Consider the following 16,615-nt stretch of genomic DNA (forward strand, 5'->3'; position numbering starts at 1 on the left):
CTAAAGGTTTATATTTGATTTAATACAAGCGCAGCAAAAGAAACAAGCCAGTTATTTAACAGTAACTCCAGTTCTGTGGTATTTTTTACTGCTTAAACGTCAATTTACTGAGCTGTTGGTATTGTCATTCAACCTTTATTGAGCTTTGTGTGACCTCATTTGCCAAAAGAGAAGGTTCAGCAACACTCCCTCCATTATTAAGAGCTCCCCAGGCTATTGTCAGTAACCGGTTTCAAAATCATCATATTACGCCCATTTCTCTCTGCTGCATCTCCTCTTGCATGGTGAGTCCACCTCTTCTGGCGAGGAACAGCAGGCGTCGTTCAGCCTCACACATTGTGTCAGGAACCTGAGACGGAGAATAACAAAAACACAAGTCAAGACACCAAAAACACAAGTCAGATGACCTGCGAAAACAAAATAAACCTCATCAGACGTCAAAATATTGTGGGGGGAAAAATAAACACTGGCTGTTTCTGATATCTATCTATCTATCTATCTATCTATCTATCTATCTATCTATCTATCTATCTATCTATCTATCTGTCTGTCTGTCTGTCTGTCTGTCTGTCTGTCTGTCTGCAATAAAGTGTAGGAAAGTGTAGGAAAATCAAGCATGAGTTATCTAACAGGCACTGTTTTACACATTTTTAAACTTAACTGCGCTTCTATGTATTATTATCCAATAAACATGTACTTGTCGTTGTTTTATTTTTTTTTACTTTTTTTTTTTTCACTTTTAAATAAGACAAAACTTTATTGTTCAAACCTGCCGTGCTTAAATCTACATGCCACAGATTTATACAATAAGTCTGCTACAGTACAAACTCTCACACTGGACAGACTATTTACATGTACGTGTTATGTAATATTATTTTTACATAATATATTAAATATATTCGTTGTTTTATATATACATATATATAAACAGCAAAACGTATTTTGTAATTGCAATGGCATATCGATCCTTCCTGCCAACGGCTTCCTTGTAAGTTATGCAACTGTGCACACATTCTATACGTCCACGAGTCACTCATGCCATTTCCGCATGGGGCGGGTCACGTGACGCCGGTGCAAAATACGTCATCGCGCACAGAGCGACAAGGAGGCACAAAAATGAAAGCGCGGCGTGAAGTTAACGAGAGTCACAGACGGCAGCACGACGTAAAGGTCTGGCCCGAGACTCGTCGCCGTTCAGGTGAGTCGCCTCTTTATTCCACCCGCGGTGAAACCTCTTGCTCAGTATGTTTTATTTATTTAAATCCACCCCTTAAAAAAAAACTAGAGATAATCCCCCACGTTAATTCACTTCCGTCGGCTCAAACTTCCAACCGACAGGCGTCCACGTTGACAACTTGTTTACAAAGGAGCCCATTGACAGCCGGGGCGAAGCGGTTCCGGGTCGGCCAGGTGAAGCCTCTACCCGGGCTGTCCTTCTCACTTTTGCCAGCAATTCTTCAAAAATGTGTCGGGAGAAAAATGCATGTTTTGCCTGTGTTGTCGCCGGCGGTTGTGTGTGTGACGGACACTATTTAATCCTGCCGTAGGTGCGACGAACGACGTCGTTGACGACGCCGGCGGCGACTGCAAGTTTTGTTTTGTTTTGTTTTTGTTTTTATTTTGGGCAAACAACAGAGTTGATGAATTTGTGTTCCGAGTTGCGCCGTGGGGCTGGTTCGGCCGCAGGGGGACTGGTGTTTGGTGGAATGGGCTCCGTTTGGACGCTCCATTCACGAAGACTCTTCCACACTCTTCTGCTGGAGTGACAGTGTTTGACACTTCGCTTGAATGACGGTTACACTGCTGTGAAGTGTGGTCTGGGTGCGTTGTTTCGACCAAGTCGGCAAAGACTACTTTTGCTGGACCACCTGTTCTCCTCTGACCCTACAAACACAGTGAACTGGTCAAAATGTTGTCTCTCTCTCTCTCTCTCTCTCTCTCTCTCTCTCTCTCTCTCTCTCTCTCTCTCTCTCACCTCTGGGGTTTTGACTGCAAGTTGGAAATGTTCCTCAGTAGCTTTATGATTGAGATCATCAAACTGCACCTTCTGTACCATAGTATATCATTGGATCCATTCTTCTTCACTGTGTCCTCTGCTATTTCACTTTGCTCCTCAGTAACAACAGACACACGCTCATAAAAGTCACCGTCACCTGTTCAAAAACACTTGGCCTCGCCACCCCTAATCTCATTTTGCCTGTTTTTGTGTTAATATCGGTTGACGCAAGTGTTACTTGTTAAAAATGTATGTTTTTATGAGCGAAATGTAAAGAACGGACTGTGAAAACAACTTTCACCCCCTGACGTTTAATTCTGATTCGGACACTGATTCTCTATGCAAGCTTGACTGTGTGTGGAAAACAATCAAGCCAATGATTTATAATTTTAAGGCAACAAAAAGTTTATATTTTTGATCCTCCATGCCCTAAATGTGTATCAGGAGGTTGTCCAAGAGTCAGTTGAAGTTATTGTTCTCTCCTAATGCTGCCTCCTCTTGTGATTTCTCCTGTGTCAACCAGGAATCTCTTAATCCCTGCAGATTAGGGCCCGATAATGAGTCATGGCGACAACTATCAAACATTAAAACCAATTACTTTTCATTTTAAGGCAACAAAAAGTTAATATTTTTGATCCTCCGTGCCCTAAATGTGTCTATCATGGGCATAATTCGCATTAGGAGGTTGTCCAAGAGTCATTTAAAGTTATTTTTCTCCCCTAACGCTGCCTCCTCTTGTGATTTCTCCTGCGCTAACCAGGATACTCCTAATCCCTGCAGATTAGGGCCCGATCATGAGTCATGGCGACGACTGCTCTGCCCCGGCAGAAGATGGAGCCAACCAGCGAGAGCCCCTCATCCTGGAAAGAGTGCACAAAAAGAGCCAAAGCTGGCCGTCAGCCGCGTCCCGTCAGCTCAGGAAGCACTGCACGTGCACGCCACAGAGAGCCAAAGCCAAAGTCCTGGGCTTCCTCCCCATCCTCGCCTGGCTGCCCCGCTACAAGTTCAAGGAGTGGATCCTGGGCGACGTCATGTCGGGCCTCATCGTCGGGATCCTCCTCGTGCCGCAGTCCATAGCTTACTCCCTGCTGGCCAGCCAGGACCCCGTGTACGGCATCTACACCTCCTTCTTTTCCTCCATCATCTACGCCTTCCTGGGCACCTCCAGGCACATCTCGGTGGGGATATTCGGGGTGCTCTGCCTGCTCGTGGGCCAGGTGGTGGACAGGGAGTTGGCCCTGGCGGGGTACCTGAGCAAAAGCGTCGCGGCAGCGGCAGCGGACAACGTCACCCTGCTGGCCGTCTCGGGGAACGACACCGTCGGCGTGGGCTGCGACCGGAGCTGCTACGCCATCACGGTGGCAGCAACGGTCACGTTCACCGCCGGGGTTTACCAGGTACGCTGCGACTAACTTTATTGTCCAGCTCGCTGAATCAGCCGGACAATAAAGGTGGATCAGTTGCCGAGTTCATTTGCCATGAACTCGGCAACTGATCCGTAAATGTTTCCACAACGTCTCAGTCACAAACATTTGCCATTTAACAGTGTTGCGCGTGTCAAATAATATTACACATAACACTTACAGGACATGCACATACATTCATGAAAGTGTACAATCACAGTACAATTAAAGTAATTTGGTTTTTACTAACCACAGAACAGTTCTCATTTATATATATGAGAACATACAGTAGGTCAAAGGTCTTTCTCTCGGTCAGCTGCCATCCTGTATTGCCATAATTCCAAGGTGTGGACAATCCAGCCCGCCTGACAGCGCACTTTTCTAATTAGGGTGAACACTCAAAAAAAAAACAATGGGAAAAAAAAACAGTGACGCATAGACCTCTTGTCCACCGTCTGACGCTGTTTTTTTTCCTGTCGCTTTCTCGCTTTTCTGTCTCCCAAAGGTGCTCATGGGCCTCTTCCAAGTGGGCTTCGTCTCCGTCTACCTCTCGGACTCCCTCCTCAGCGGCTTTGCCACCGGCGCCTCGCTCACCATCCTCACCTCGCAGGTCAAGCACCTGCTGGGTCTGAAGTTCCCCCGGCCCCAGGGCTGGTTCACGCTGTTCAAGACCTGGTACAGCCTGTTCGCCAACCTGCCACAGACCAACATCTGCGACCTGATCACCAGCCTGGTCTGCTTGCTGGTGTTGGTTCCCACCAAGGAGCTCAACACTCGCTTCAAATCCAAGCTCAAGGTAAATGGTGCCATTCAGAACCAGTGTTGGGGAGATGACTTTGCCAATGGAACTGGTGACAAATAGAAGTTACTCTATTGTAAATGTAATAGTAGTGTAACTATTACACTACGATACACAATGTAACTAATTACATTGGATTACGTTTTGATTACTTTTCTAAATTTTGAGAACATGACTCGACAGTGTTAAGCTTCCAATAGTAGACTTAGACTTAGACTTTCTTTATTGTCATCAGGAAAGAAACACAACAGTGGTTCAATTCACAACGAAATGTCGTTGCCCAGTTCCAGAAATACAGTAACTAACTAAAATCTAAATACAAGCTGAGATAAATATAGGATATAGAAATATGGGAAATCTGGAGGTAGAATACTCAAAACAACAACAACATAACAGCCACAATAAGGTCAAACTTCAGTACCTCTTTTTATTGAGAGATCATTCAAAAGTTCTTTATTGTCATTGCAACAAGCGGCTAATGAAATTTGTTTGACTTAAAAAAAATAAATAAATAAATCAGGTCAGCAGAGAAGGACGGCGCTCGTGCCAAGCCAGTGCAAGAGAAAACCACGCAAAGCAACACAAATAAAATGATGCAACTAAAATTGTGATCGTGATTAATTCCACTCCAATTTAATCATTGTCATTTTTTTCTAGTAATGCAATTGATTACCATTTTTTGTAATAATTGATAACAATACTTTTCATTTGTAAAGCCTGTTTCAAAAAACTCTTTACAAGGGCATTCAAATAATAAAACCAGCACATGGAATCATAACTACAACTGAATCAAAACGTAAAGCTACATAAAAATGAGAAGAAATCAAGAAGTCTGACGTGCTCTGCTTCCCCCCGCCAGGCTCCCATCCCCTTCGAGCTCTTCGTGGTGGTCGTCGCGACGTTGGCGTCCCACTTTGGCCGCTTCAACGCCGAGTACGGCTCCAGCGTGGCGGGCCACATCCCCACGGGCTTCGTGCCCCCGCAGCTGCCCATGTGGTCGCTGATCCCCAGCGTGGCCCTGGACGCCTTCTCCATCGCCGTGGTGGGCTTCGCCATCACCGTCTCGCTGTCGGAGATGTTCGCCAAGAAGCACAGCTACACGGTGGACGCCAACCAGGAGATGTACGCCATCGGCTTCTGCAACATCCTGCCCGCCTTCTTCCGCTGCTTCGCCACCAGCGCCGCGCTCACCAAGACGCTGGTCAAGGAGTCCACGGGCTGCCAGAGTCAGGTGTCGGGCCTGGTCAGCGGCCTGCTCCTGCTCCTGGTCCTGCTGGTTATAGCGCCGCTCTTCTCCTCCCTTCAGAAGTAAGCAAACAAAGTTAACGTGTGATTAGAGGTCGAGTCGAGCCGCCTTTGTAACCTGATGACAGAGCAGTCGGCTGACTATCAGGCGTATAATGCCCTGGTGAAAGTTGTCAAGTGGGTTGACACTCCCAGCAGTTTGAACTGCAGGTTCTTCTGGTCTGAATGGAGGAGTTGGATTCCTCCCCCCGCCCCCGGTGCAGTGTAGATCTCTCATCTGAACACAGTGTTTACAGTCCTGGCTCCCGTCCATGGAGCTCCTCAAAGATCCTGCAACTGGATTTCATTCGGTCTGATCTGATCTTTGTTTTTTTTTGTTATGCACACGTCTCCCAACTTTTACCTCTGGAGTTCATCAGCGTGGCCTAAAAAGCAGCTTGCAGTTCTTATCTCGTTCAGCGTGGACAGTCTTTTGAAGGGCAGTCAGATAACCTGCAGTTAATGGTGCAGTCTGTAAGATTTGGCTTGATTGATGCCCTTTGTATTGGTAAAAGCTTAACATACCGACCATGAATACATTAATAAAAGTGTATAATCACAGTACAATAAAAGTCATTTGGTTTTTCCTACCCATAGAACAGTTCTCACATATAGAATATACATAGAGCTCCCAGTTAGTAGTGTAATATTTGGAGTTTTTGAAAAAGAAACAGTGACATCAAGTGGTTACATTTTAGATTGCAGCGTCTTTCACGCTCCCCCTCCCTCTCCCGAGCTTGCCAGTCAACTATGGTGGCCAACAATACCCGTGACAGATAGCAATCCAAATAGCCTGGAATCCACGCAGTGTAGTTTCTAACTCCGCCCCCTCCCTCCCTCTCCCAGGAGCGTGCTGGCCGTCATCATCGTGGTCAACCTCCGCGGCGCCCTGCGCAAGTTTGCCGACGTGCCGGGCATGTGGCGCAGCAACCGGGCGGACGCCACCGTGTGGCTGGCCACCATGGCCACCTCGGCGCTGGTCAACACGGAGCTCGGCCTCCTGGCGGGCACGGTCGTGTCGGTGCTCTGCGTCCTGGGCCGCACGCAGCGGGCCCAGGTGCGCGAGCTGGGCCGGGCCGCCGGCCGCGAGCACTACGAGGACCTGACGCGCTACCGCGGCCTGAGGACACACGCGGGCGTGGCCGTCCTCCGCTACGAGGCGCCCGTCTACTACGCCAACCAGAGCCTCTTCAAAAAGTCCCTGTCCAGGAGCCTGGGGGTCGACCCGGCGGAGGAGAGGTTGCGACGCGTCCGCTTCGAGAAGAAGAACCCGGAGGGGAAGGAGCGCGCGGCAGGCGACGCCTCGGTGAGCATGGTGGCGCCCCCCGGTGGCCGCCGCGGCGTCGTCCTCGACTGCAGCGCCGTCCTCTTCCTGGACTCGGCGGGCGTCGAGGCCCTGAAGGAGGTGCGCAAGGATTACCGAGAGCTGGGCGTCACGGTGGTGCTGGCCCAGTGCAGCCCCTCGGTGCTGGACGACTTGGACCGGGGAGGGTTCTTCCGAGACAAGAAAGAAGGCAGCAGCGGTGAGGGCGGCGAAGTTTTCTTCACCATCGCCGACGCCGTCCAGCACGTCCAGAACCTCCAGAGCCTCCACGTCCCCAACGGGGATTACGACAGCAGGTGCTGAAAAAAATGACGTTGGCGCAATTCGTCGATGTCCGTACACGGTTACTGGAAAAAAAAAAACTACAATTAAAGGACTAACTTCACAAAAGTAACAAAATTACTACTTAGTTACAAAAGTAACTGAAGTTACTTTTTTGTTACTTTTTTGTTACTTTTAGTTACAAAAGTAACTAAAATTAACTTTTTAGTTACTTTTACAAAAGTAACTTAAAGTTAGTTTTTGTTACAAAAGTAACTAAAATGTACTTTTTAATTACAAAAGTAACTACGGTTACAAAAGTAACTAAAAGTTACCTACAGTTACAAAAGTAACTATAAAGTTGTTTCTGTGCCTTCCAATGGTACCGATAGCACTGTACTTATATATAGATGCAAGTACGGTTCCAACCAGCTGCTGCAGACAAATCACGTTACTATGCAAGCAAAAGAAAACATTGTATGTTATGCAGGAATTGTACCTATAGTGTAGGTAGATTGGCTCCTCTGCTGAGCCTCGGCCACTTCCAGAGTTTTCTCTGTCACTGTGCAGAAGGAGCATCGAGAGAAACGGCCGCAGCGTTGCCACGTCTCAATTATGGTGAGCGACCAGGACGTTCAGAACAAAGCGACTTCAAAGCAAGCGACGCAGCGAAACCACAGTGTTATTGTCAACATTCTGTTAAATTTTAGACTTTAATTTTTTTATTTATTTGATGTCTTAAATATCTGCTAAAAATGAATGAAATGATTCAGTTTTTGCATCCGACATCATTAACCCAGCCAGCGTTCCATCAGTTCTCTTTTCATCCCGTCGTCTTCTCCTCTCAGCGGCTAATCTTTGTAGCTAATCACGTTTCTTTGTCCTTCTACCTCCCATCATTAATCTTTGATGCAAACAGACTGTACGTCGTCTTCCAGCACTTTATTCACAACATCAACTTTTTGAAGCTTTATCAACACGAAATTGACTGGCTCATGAGCTCCCTGCAGCAGCAGCAGCAGCAGCAGGTGCAGGTCGGCCTCAGCTGGAAGCTTGACGGACCGCCACTGCTGCTCATGGTCAGATTGGACCGCAGTTCCTCTTGGGCAGAGGCCCCAGTCAAGGTAGCGTTCAGGACAGTTGGGGATGAAGCTGTCGTTGGCATACTTGCACTTAGCTTCGAGGCCTTCAAGCTGTTGTTGCTCTCATTCCAAGTACGTTTTGGAGCCTGGTGTGAACCCTTTTTTTTTTTTTTTTTTTTTTCAAAATAACCAAAAGTAAACCTCTTTTTTTAATTTTCTTTTAGTTAATTTTAAAGAGCATTCGAGTTCAGCACTTGTTTATCAGTGTCTTGGTTCAGGCCGACTACTACCAGGACACCTTGCAGCTCGTTGGTGTTGATGCTGTACAAACTCTTTGCTTGTTATTGACACGGACAGACGGTTGTCTCTAAATGTTACACGCGCAAACTGTGTTTGCTAATCAGAGGTGAGTCCAACTGTAGGTCTCCCAGTGGCAGGTCCGACTCTGCTCCACAGGCTCTGGTCTGTCAGTGCTCTGGCGGTGTCGCTCTGCTCAAACACTGCACTGTAGAGTCGGTCCTCGGCCATGTTTGCTCAGGGCGTGCGCATTCCTTCAATTTCAGCTCCCTAATGTTTCTGTTGACGGCAGAACGGAGGCAAAGTTCACGTCGGAAAGAGGAAACGATGCCGCGGAAATGAGTTTGATGTGAAACTGTGTGAAACGGAACGGTTGGAATCGAATGGTTGTTTAAAAGGAAATGATGCCCACAATGAATTTTCTGAAAAAATAGAGAATAGATTTATTTTTCTTGGTTTTGTTCATGTGCTTGCAGCTTCAACCATCATATTTTTTTTATTTTTAACTTTTGGGGGGGAAAAAAAAATGTAATTTGTTTGTAATGTCAAGACACTATTATGGTATGTTTAACAAAACCATTTGACTGGAATGTGATTCATATGTTTTTTTTCATCGTCTGTCTCGTTCACTCTAGACTGTTATTAGCTGCAGCCAATCAGATCATTTTGTATTTGTCGCACATGATATTGCAGCAGACTCGCCAGATGTGTTGTGTTGCACCCATCACAACTGACTTTCCAAAGCTTGCACTGTGTAGCCAGACGTGCAGGTCAAGGTACAACTTTGATGGCTTTTTTTGTATTACTTTGTCGATGTCAAAATGTTTGCAAGAATTCTTTCACAGTGCAAATGCGGGGGCGGCTTTGTTGCGCTGTCACAGTCTGAATGCCATGTGTTGATGCTGGAATGCTGTGACATTGTGTTGGATATGACTGGCACTCACTGTGTGTGATCCAAACAAAACGTCCAGAACTGGAGCTCAGGTTCTCCTGCCACCGTCTCGTGCCTTTGCAAAGTCTTTGTGTTTGTGACTCGTCAAACTCAGGATTTGTTTTTTTATTGATCTCAACGACGCGGCTTCTTTCTGTCGACCAAAGCCCAGTGGGAACACCGAGGAGACGCAACGTTTAGTCCCTCCCACCGCCATGTGCAACTGAGAATGTACTGAGATTGTGCCGACTGATAGGTTCTTGGTTTTCAATATCAATCCAACCTTTCACAGTCAAACAAAAACACTTTGTTGGAAATCAAACATTTGACCTTCAAACTTGCAACGATGTCACGTTGTCGTACGTAAAATTTTAACAGCGGTTCATTGTTTTTCTTTTTTTTTTTTCTTATTCTGCATATATTTCTAAATATTTTCTTATTCTGAATGTAAGCGTTCATGTCTTCTCATAGCTTTCTACCCTGTACAGAAGCGATGGTGTTGCTCTGAACCATGGAGCCTGTAGAAGTCAAGTTGCTTTGGTGTGAGTGCTGGAGGTGTTGGGGGGGGGGGGGGGCGTACCAGGCGTACCAGGCGTACCAGGTGTTTTGTGTAACTGCACATTTTGATTTATTAAAGAAAAAAAACCACAGTTTGTTTTGAAGCGTTTTCTTCTTCTTCGCCACATCTTAAACTTTCGACGAGCAGGTTGAGTGTCGACTGACTCGCCAGGGTGTCGTTTCAGACGCACAAGAGCAGCAAATGTTCTTGTGCGTCTGAAGCAACTCTTATTTCAACCACATGCTGTTTTGGTTACGGCCTCTGGTGGCTACTGGAGAGATTAAGCAGAAGCACCAGGGAGGGTTCCATATCAAACCAATAATGTCTTCATTTGGAGCTCCTGAAGGCAACATTAGCAGTGCCATTAGCTGAATGCGTTCACTCATGAGTCACAGTCGCTGCAGGGGGGGTGCTCGAACCCCATTTACTGTCCTAGACCGTCCAGGCTGAGAACACTAAACGAAGTCCAGCTATCGCAGATATTGCGAATCCTGTGAAGCCAAATGGGCTTTTTCAAGAATCTGTAATCTATGCAGGTCGACATCAGACCGTGACACGGCGGTCTGCCCAGAGTTCGGCCTTCGCGTCTGAAGCTTCATTCCCACAAAGTTTAAGTGGGACCATGAACTGTTGTGGTGTGGCTGAGTGCTGAGTGCTGGTGGGAACATGTAGAGACTGTAGAGCAGTGGGTTCAAGGTAAATGACCTGCTGATGTCACCCAAGGCTCTATGTTAACAAAGCAAATGAAGGAAGAGCTGCTAAATGATATTAATAATAATAATAATAATGATAGAACTCAAAGGCTGCTGTCAATCTTTCACTGCGCTGATTCTTGGAGAATAAAGTGAGAAAACATGGGCATTAAATAGAAAAAACTGCAACAATAAGTCAATCCTTGCCAGCTTAGGTTTTAAAAAAAAAAGTTTCAAGGTGAACGAGTATCCTCAGACACTGCAGGTGTGTGTGTGTGTGTGTGTGTGTGCGCGCGCGCGCCTCAGTAGATAAGAGATTATAGATATCAAGTTTATTTATTTATTCATTCTTGCTTTAAGCCCTGCTCTGCTCGTGTCACCTGCCCTCTAAAGTTCTCATCTGCCAGACTCAAAGTGTGTCTGTGGTTTTCACTGAGGGCATGCTGAGGATTTACTATCAAGAATGATAGCAAAAAGAAACTGAAACAATCTGGATAATAGTTAATTAAAAAAGAAAAAAAGAAAAAAAAAACCTCGTCACAAAAGCAGGGATGCCGTCTAAATGCAATGGTTTCACAGTGTCGGCAGGGGGCAGCATTTGCCAGTAAACCAGTTCAGGTCTAGCGGGGACGTGAAGCAGCTTTGATTTGCTACCTGTAGGTAGCCAGTCAATAATTTGGAGTTCTCGATCATGAGTGAAAAAAACGGACAAACAATGACTTTCATTAAAAGCAAACAATGTTTTTTTTTTTTTAAAATAAAATCTAATCATTGTTTTTCGACTAAATGTTTCTCACCTGAAACATCCATCGATCCGTTATGAAATGGTGTTAATGGTCAAGGTAAAGTCATCTAAAGCTACATTTTATTTAGTTTTTGTCCGTGTGAAAAGGTTTGTCGTATATCCTTCGTCAGTGTCTTGGTCATTTAAAAAATTGATGCTGCTCGCTAAGCAAAGAAAAGACAAAGAGAAGATATCGCCAATCAAGCAGAGGCTTTCAGGAAGTGTCTGGGAGGATTTATTGAGTTGCAAAAGGCTGCAGAGAACCTCCTTCCAGCAAGGAGTAAAAGGAGGAGAATACAGAGAACGTCTAAATGAATGGATGGATGGAGAGGGAGGAGTGGAAGGTATTGAAGAGCAGGAGGAGGAGGAAGAGAAAAACAAGAATGACTGTGGTGAGGGAAAAGTTGAGGATGAGGATGAGGTGTTCAGTAGGTGCAGACGGTGCCTCTGCGGTGGCTGAAGTGCAGCACAGGAGATGAAATGCTGTGGAAATGCAACAAGTTCAGTTGAAAGCCAGGAAGGGAAGACTTGTTGGAGGCTCAAGAAAGTGTCAGCAGTGGAAGCCCAAAATCAATGCTGGGAAAAATCACTGCAACCATCAAAATCTGAACAACTGCAGGCACCATAACCACCAACATCAAAGCGATTGAAGTCAGAAATGATCCAGAAACGTCTGGAACATCCACTGAATACATGATTCCAACATCAGCCCAGAAGCCTTTGAATTCTCAAACATTTCTTATCGGTTATCCTCCCTGGAAACCAAAAACTGAAAGGAAAAATTTGGGTCATGACCGAGGAGATGGAGATTCTGAGAACATAAAATTATTTATTTATAAACGATCATAGGATGGTCATTTCTGTGAGCATTCTTTGATTTTTTTTTTTTTTCCACCGGAGTGTGTTTATTAACATATACACACCAAATCATGCATATGACGGTCTTAAAACACATTCTACAATCCCGCTGCTCACTGCTTTCATTAATAATCAATTAGTGAACAAAGTAACTAAAAAGCAACTGTAGGTCCTAAGAAGTAACTTCGGTTACTCTTGTAACTAAAGTTACTTTTGTAACTAAAAAGTAGTTTTTAGTTACTCTTGTAACTAAAGTTACTTTTGTAACTAAAAGTAGTTTTTAGTTACTCTTGTAACCAAAGTTACTTTTGTAACTAAAAAGTAGTTTTTAGTTACTCTTGTAACTACAGTTACTTTTGTAACTAAGAGTAGTTTTTAGTTACTTTTGTAACTAAAGTTACTTTTGTAACTAAAAAGTAGTTTTTAGTTACTCTTGTAACTAAAGTTACTTTTGTAACTAAAAAGTAGTTTTTAGTTACTTTTGTAACTAAAAGTAGTTTTTAGTTACTCTTGTAACTAAAGTTACTTTTGTAACTAAAAAGTAGTTTTTAGTTACTCTTGTAACTAAAGTTACTTTTGTAACTAAAAAGTAGTTTTTAGTTACTCTTGTAACTAAAGTTACTTTTGTAACTAAAAGTAGTTTTTAGTTACTCTTGTAACTAAAGTTACTTTTGTAACTAAAAGTAGTTTTTAGTTACTCTTGTAACTAAAGTTACTTTTGCAACTAAAAAGTAGTTTTAATTACTTATACATCTAAAGTTACTTTTGTACTTAAAGTTACTTTTGTAGCTATAAAGCAACTTTTCGTTACTTTTGTAACTACAGTTACTTTTGTAACTAAAAAAAAAGCAACTTTTAGTTACTCTTGTGACTAAAGTTACTTTTGAAACTAAAAAGTAGCTATTAGTTACTTTTGTAACTAAAGTTACTTTTGTAACTAAAAGTAGTTTTTAGTTACTTTTGTAACTAAAGTTACTTTTGTAACTAAAAGTAGTTTTTAGTTACTCTTGTAACTAAAGTTACTTTTGTAACTAAAAAGTAGTTTTTAGTTACTTTTGTAACTAAAGTTACTTTTGTAACTAAAAGTAGTTTTTAGTTACTCTTGTCACTATAGTTACTTTTGTAACTAGAAAGTAGCTATTAGTTACTTTTGTAACTAAAAAGTAGTTTTGTAACTAAAAGTAGTTTTTAGTTACTCTTGTAACTAAAGTTACTTTTGCAACTAAAAAGTAGTTTTAATTACTTATACATCTTTTGTCCTTAAAGTTACTTTTGTAGCTATAAAGCAACTTTTCGTTACTTTTGTAACTACAGTTACTTTTGTAACTAAAAAAAAAAGCACATTTTAGTTACTCTTGAAACTAAAGTTACTTTCTTGTTAAAAAACTAGTAAGTAACTTTAGTTACTTTTGTAACTACAGTTAGTGCATACACACACCACCAAATCATGCATATGACGGTCTTACAACACTACAATCCTGCTGCCCACTGACATTAAGAATCACAGTTGAATCAATTAGTTACAAAAGAAACTCAAATTCACAAAAGTAACTGGAGTTACAACAGTAACGAAAAAGAGGAAGAAGGAGGAGGAAGAAGAAGAAAAAGAAGAAGAGGAAGACGGAGGAGGAAGAAGAAGAAGCAGAAGAAGAAGGAGAAGAAGAAGAAGAGGAAGAAGGAGGAGGAAGAAGAGGCAGAAGGGGGCACTCAGATGGAGTGCGTGAGTTGGCTCGGTTCTGCTGTGTCCTGTGGGGCAGCACTCAGAGCTCCACTTCAGCCACTGCCAAAACACAACCTGCAGCCAGAAACCTGCTGCGGGTCTCCATGGCGACGAGATGCACCAACCAATCAGCAGACCTCACCAGATTGTGACAGCTCGGGGCGAAAATGAGCTCAATTAGGGCGGAGTCGAGACCTGGCTGGGGGTGTAGTCACAAACCAGGGAGAGGAATTGGGATGGTGTCTGTGCCCCCTCGTGACATCACAAAGGGCTGATTTGAAGACCGTCCTCGAGCAGGCAGAGGAAGCGTGAAGGATGGAGGTTTGTCGCACCGCACCTTTCAATCCTCCATTCTCCTGTGGGGTTTTTGTCTCTTGTCTTTGTCTGGCTGACGAGCTTTAAATTGGACCACGCGGGAGGACAATGACCGCAATCAAGATTCTCCTGGGGATAAATTACACAGTCAAGGCAAATGCAACGCCACTGCGTTTCCACCCGACAAGTTTTGTGTCTGGCCGTCAGAGCCTCAACAACTCATCGAGTCTTCGTTCTCTCCTCGTCAGCACGTCACAGCAGCAGAACCTTTGCAGAAACCCTAACGACCGCAACGGTGTGCACACGGCCGACGGCCTCGGTGACATTTGCCAGCACGTGGGACAGCTTCTCCAAAGGCTGAGTGGTCAAAACAGTCGCGTGGCTCTGTGTATCATTTACCAGAGCCGGGCACGGGGAACGGCCTCAACAATTAGCTCCTCCCTCCCTCAAACTCGTGCTGTGTGAGATCACAGCGTGCGAGGGATCCAGGGATCGATTGGTCGACGGGATGGAACCGAGGTTTGAGAAGTCGGAAAGTTGGAAATGACGTGTTGGTTGCGATGTCGTGATGGCCTGTTTAAAAAAAAGTCATCAGCATTGGTTGGGTTTTCCCTGCTGCAGGAGTCTGAACATTCATCAGTGAGTGAGTGTAAGAAGATGCTGATGATCCGGTGATCTCGCATCGCACCCTGGAACCCAAATCTGGCAGGCACAGAGAACAGAGAGAAAGACAGAACAAAGACAAGAAGAAGCTGCAAGTTTGATTGCTCTGTCTTGGTACCACAGCTTCAGTTCTCCCTCAGAACTTCATCTCCAACCCTTTTCACACCGAGCTGAAGGTGAAACATCTCCAAGGAACCCCGTAAGTCCAGTTGCATTCAGCTCAGCCCGACTCCAGCGCGCCGACTCTCTCAAAACTTTGCTATCCAAGTTTATTCTGTCACCGTCTCGACAAACGCCACCAAGGCAGCATCACACGGCGATGCACTCTGGCAGCCCTGCAGTGATGTAACCAGCTATTTCTAACACAATCAGCCTCTGAGGTCAAAGGGTCACAGAGCATCGCGGCTTGAAGGAGGCTCTTCTGTCCCGCCTTCAGCCCGAGTGGTCGCTGTCCCAGCGGAAGAGCCGCGGGACTGAAGACTCTGCCGGGGCTCGATAGTGGGTCACATGGATAATGCATGACCCGCCCCCCCCCCCCGCAACCCATCTGTCAGAGGTCCAGATACATCACGGCAGAGTTGGAAGCTTGAGGGCATTAAAAGGGTTTAGCGGTCACAAAGTGGACATAAAGTGGAGAAGGTTAATTTAGCATCAGCGCTTCAATCCCCGGAGTGCAGGAGAGACGGCGGAAGACTTGCTTGTCAAAGACCCGGTCCAACAGTTTGAAGGTCGGCGCACACTCAATAATAATAATAATAAAAAAAGATTAAGTTCAGCCAATCAGTAACTTGGGCACAAGTGGAGCCTTCGCTTTTAAAAAAAAAAAAAAAAAAGAGAGACTAAATTCAAAGCATATTCACAGAGGAAAACACAAGATGACGCACAAACAGTGTGAGCCCAACACAAACGGTTATGAACATAGTGCTGCCACACACACACACACACACACACACACACACACACACACACACACACAGACACGTGGAGGAACACACAGTGCAGTGTGACTCGCAGCTCAAAGCTGCTCTGCTCCTGGCGGCGGTGACGGCGATGCAGTCGACCGCTGCCACCAGAACAATGACGACTGAACTCTGCAATTACCTGCAACATGGAGCGGAGCCCATTAGCCAGATGTCCCACTGGGACGTCCCATTACTGGCCCTGACAGCACACACACACACACACAGCAAGGCCGCAGGCAGACATGGTATTTCTGTTCTTTTCCCAGAAACATTTTATTCCATTGAGTGGGATAAAGTCCGAGTGCTAATGCTGCGTCAGGTGTGAAGCTGTCAGAGCGACAGCGACAGACTCCTCCTGCAGCTGCTGTTGCTGGCATTGTTGACGAGGGATTGGACGGTGACCGGCAGAGGCTTCACGGAGGCTCAGTTGCGTCTTCACTCAATTTGTTTTGTAGTTTTAATGAGATTAAAAACCAAAGAACCGACCCTGTGTGTTCTTGCTCTGCAGGAGTTCGAATGAATGAAACAATGTGGGGAGAAAAGTCTATTTTGCGCACAGGTCGCTGCCCAGGCTTCTCGCTCACTACCCCGCTGACACACAAACACACACTCAAGCCCAGCTGCGCTGCTGCTAACGCTGAGTTATGACCAAGCCTCTCCTGAAATTGGACCCACTCGCACCTGC

General features: G+C 45.1%; 1 protein-coding gene across 1 annotated transcript; it reads left to right on the forward strand.

The window, feature by feature from the left end:
- Positions 1-1,079: 1,079 nt before the first annotated feature.
- Positions 1,080-7,177, forward strand: slc26a2 (solute carrier family 26 member 2). The gene is made up of 5 exons (XM_076048177.1): positions 1,080-1,198; positions 2,777-3,393; positions 3,905-4,195; positions 5,058-5,506; positions 6,329-7,177. The coding sequence occupies exons 2-5, from the start codon at positions 2,791-2,793 to the stop codon at positions 7,107-7,109; spliced, it is 2,124 nt and encodes a 707-aa protein (XP_075904292.1). The 5' UTR covers positions 1,080-1,198; positions 2,777-2,790; the 3' UTR covers positions 7,110-7,177.
- The last annotated feature ends 9,438 nt before the right edge of the window (positions 7,178-16,615 follow it).

The sequence above is a fragment of the Nelusetta ayraudi genome, unplaced genomic scaffold, assembly GCF_046127955.1.
Source record: "Nelusetta ayraudi isolate G7.1 ecotype Tasmania unplaced genomic scaffold, CSIRO-AGI_Nayr_v1 ptg000097l, whole genome shotgun sequence".
Lineage (NCBI taxonomy): Eukaryota > Metazoa > Chordata > Actinopteri > Tetraodontiformes > Monacanthidae > Nelusetta > Nelusetta ayraudi.

Bases quoted from the DNA above. Each gene is read 5' to 3' on its own strand.
- slc26a2 (XM_076048177.1), top strand. From the start codon at position 2,791: ATGAGTCATGGCGACGACTGCTCTGCCCCGGCAGAAGATGGAGCCAAC. The intron at 3,394-3,904 runs GTACGCTGCGAC...TGTCTCCCAAAG, and splicing joins TCACCGCCGGGGTTTACCAG to GTGCTCATGGGCCTCTTCCA. The intron at 5,507-6,328 runs GTAAGCAAACAA...TCCCTCTCCCAG, and splicing joins CTCTTCTCCTCCCTTCAGAA to GAGCGTGCTGGCCGTCATCA.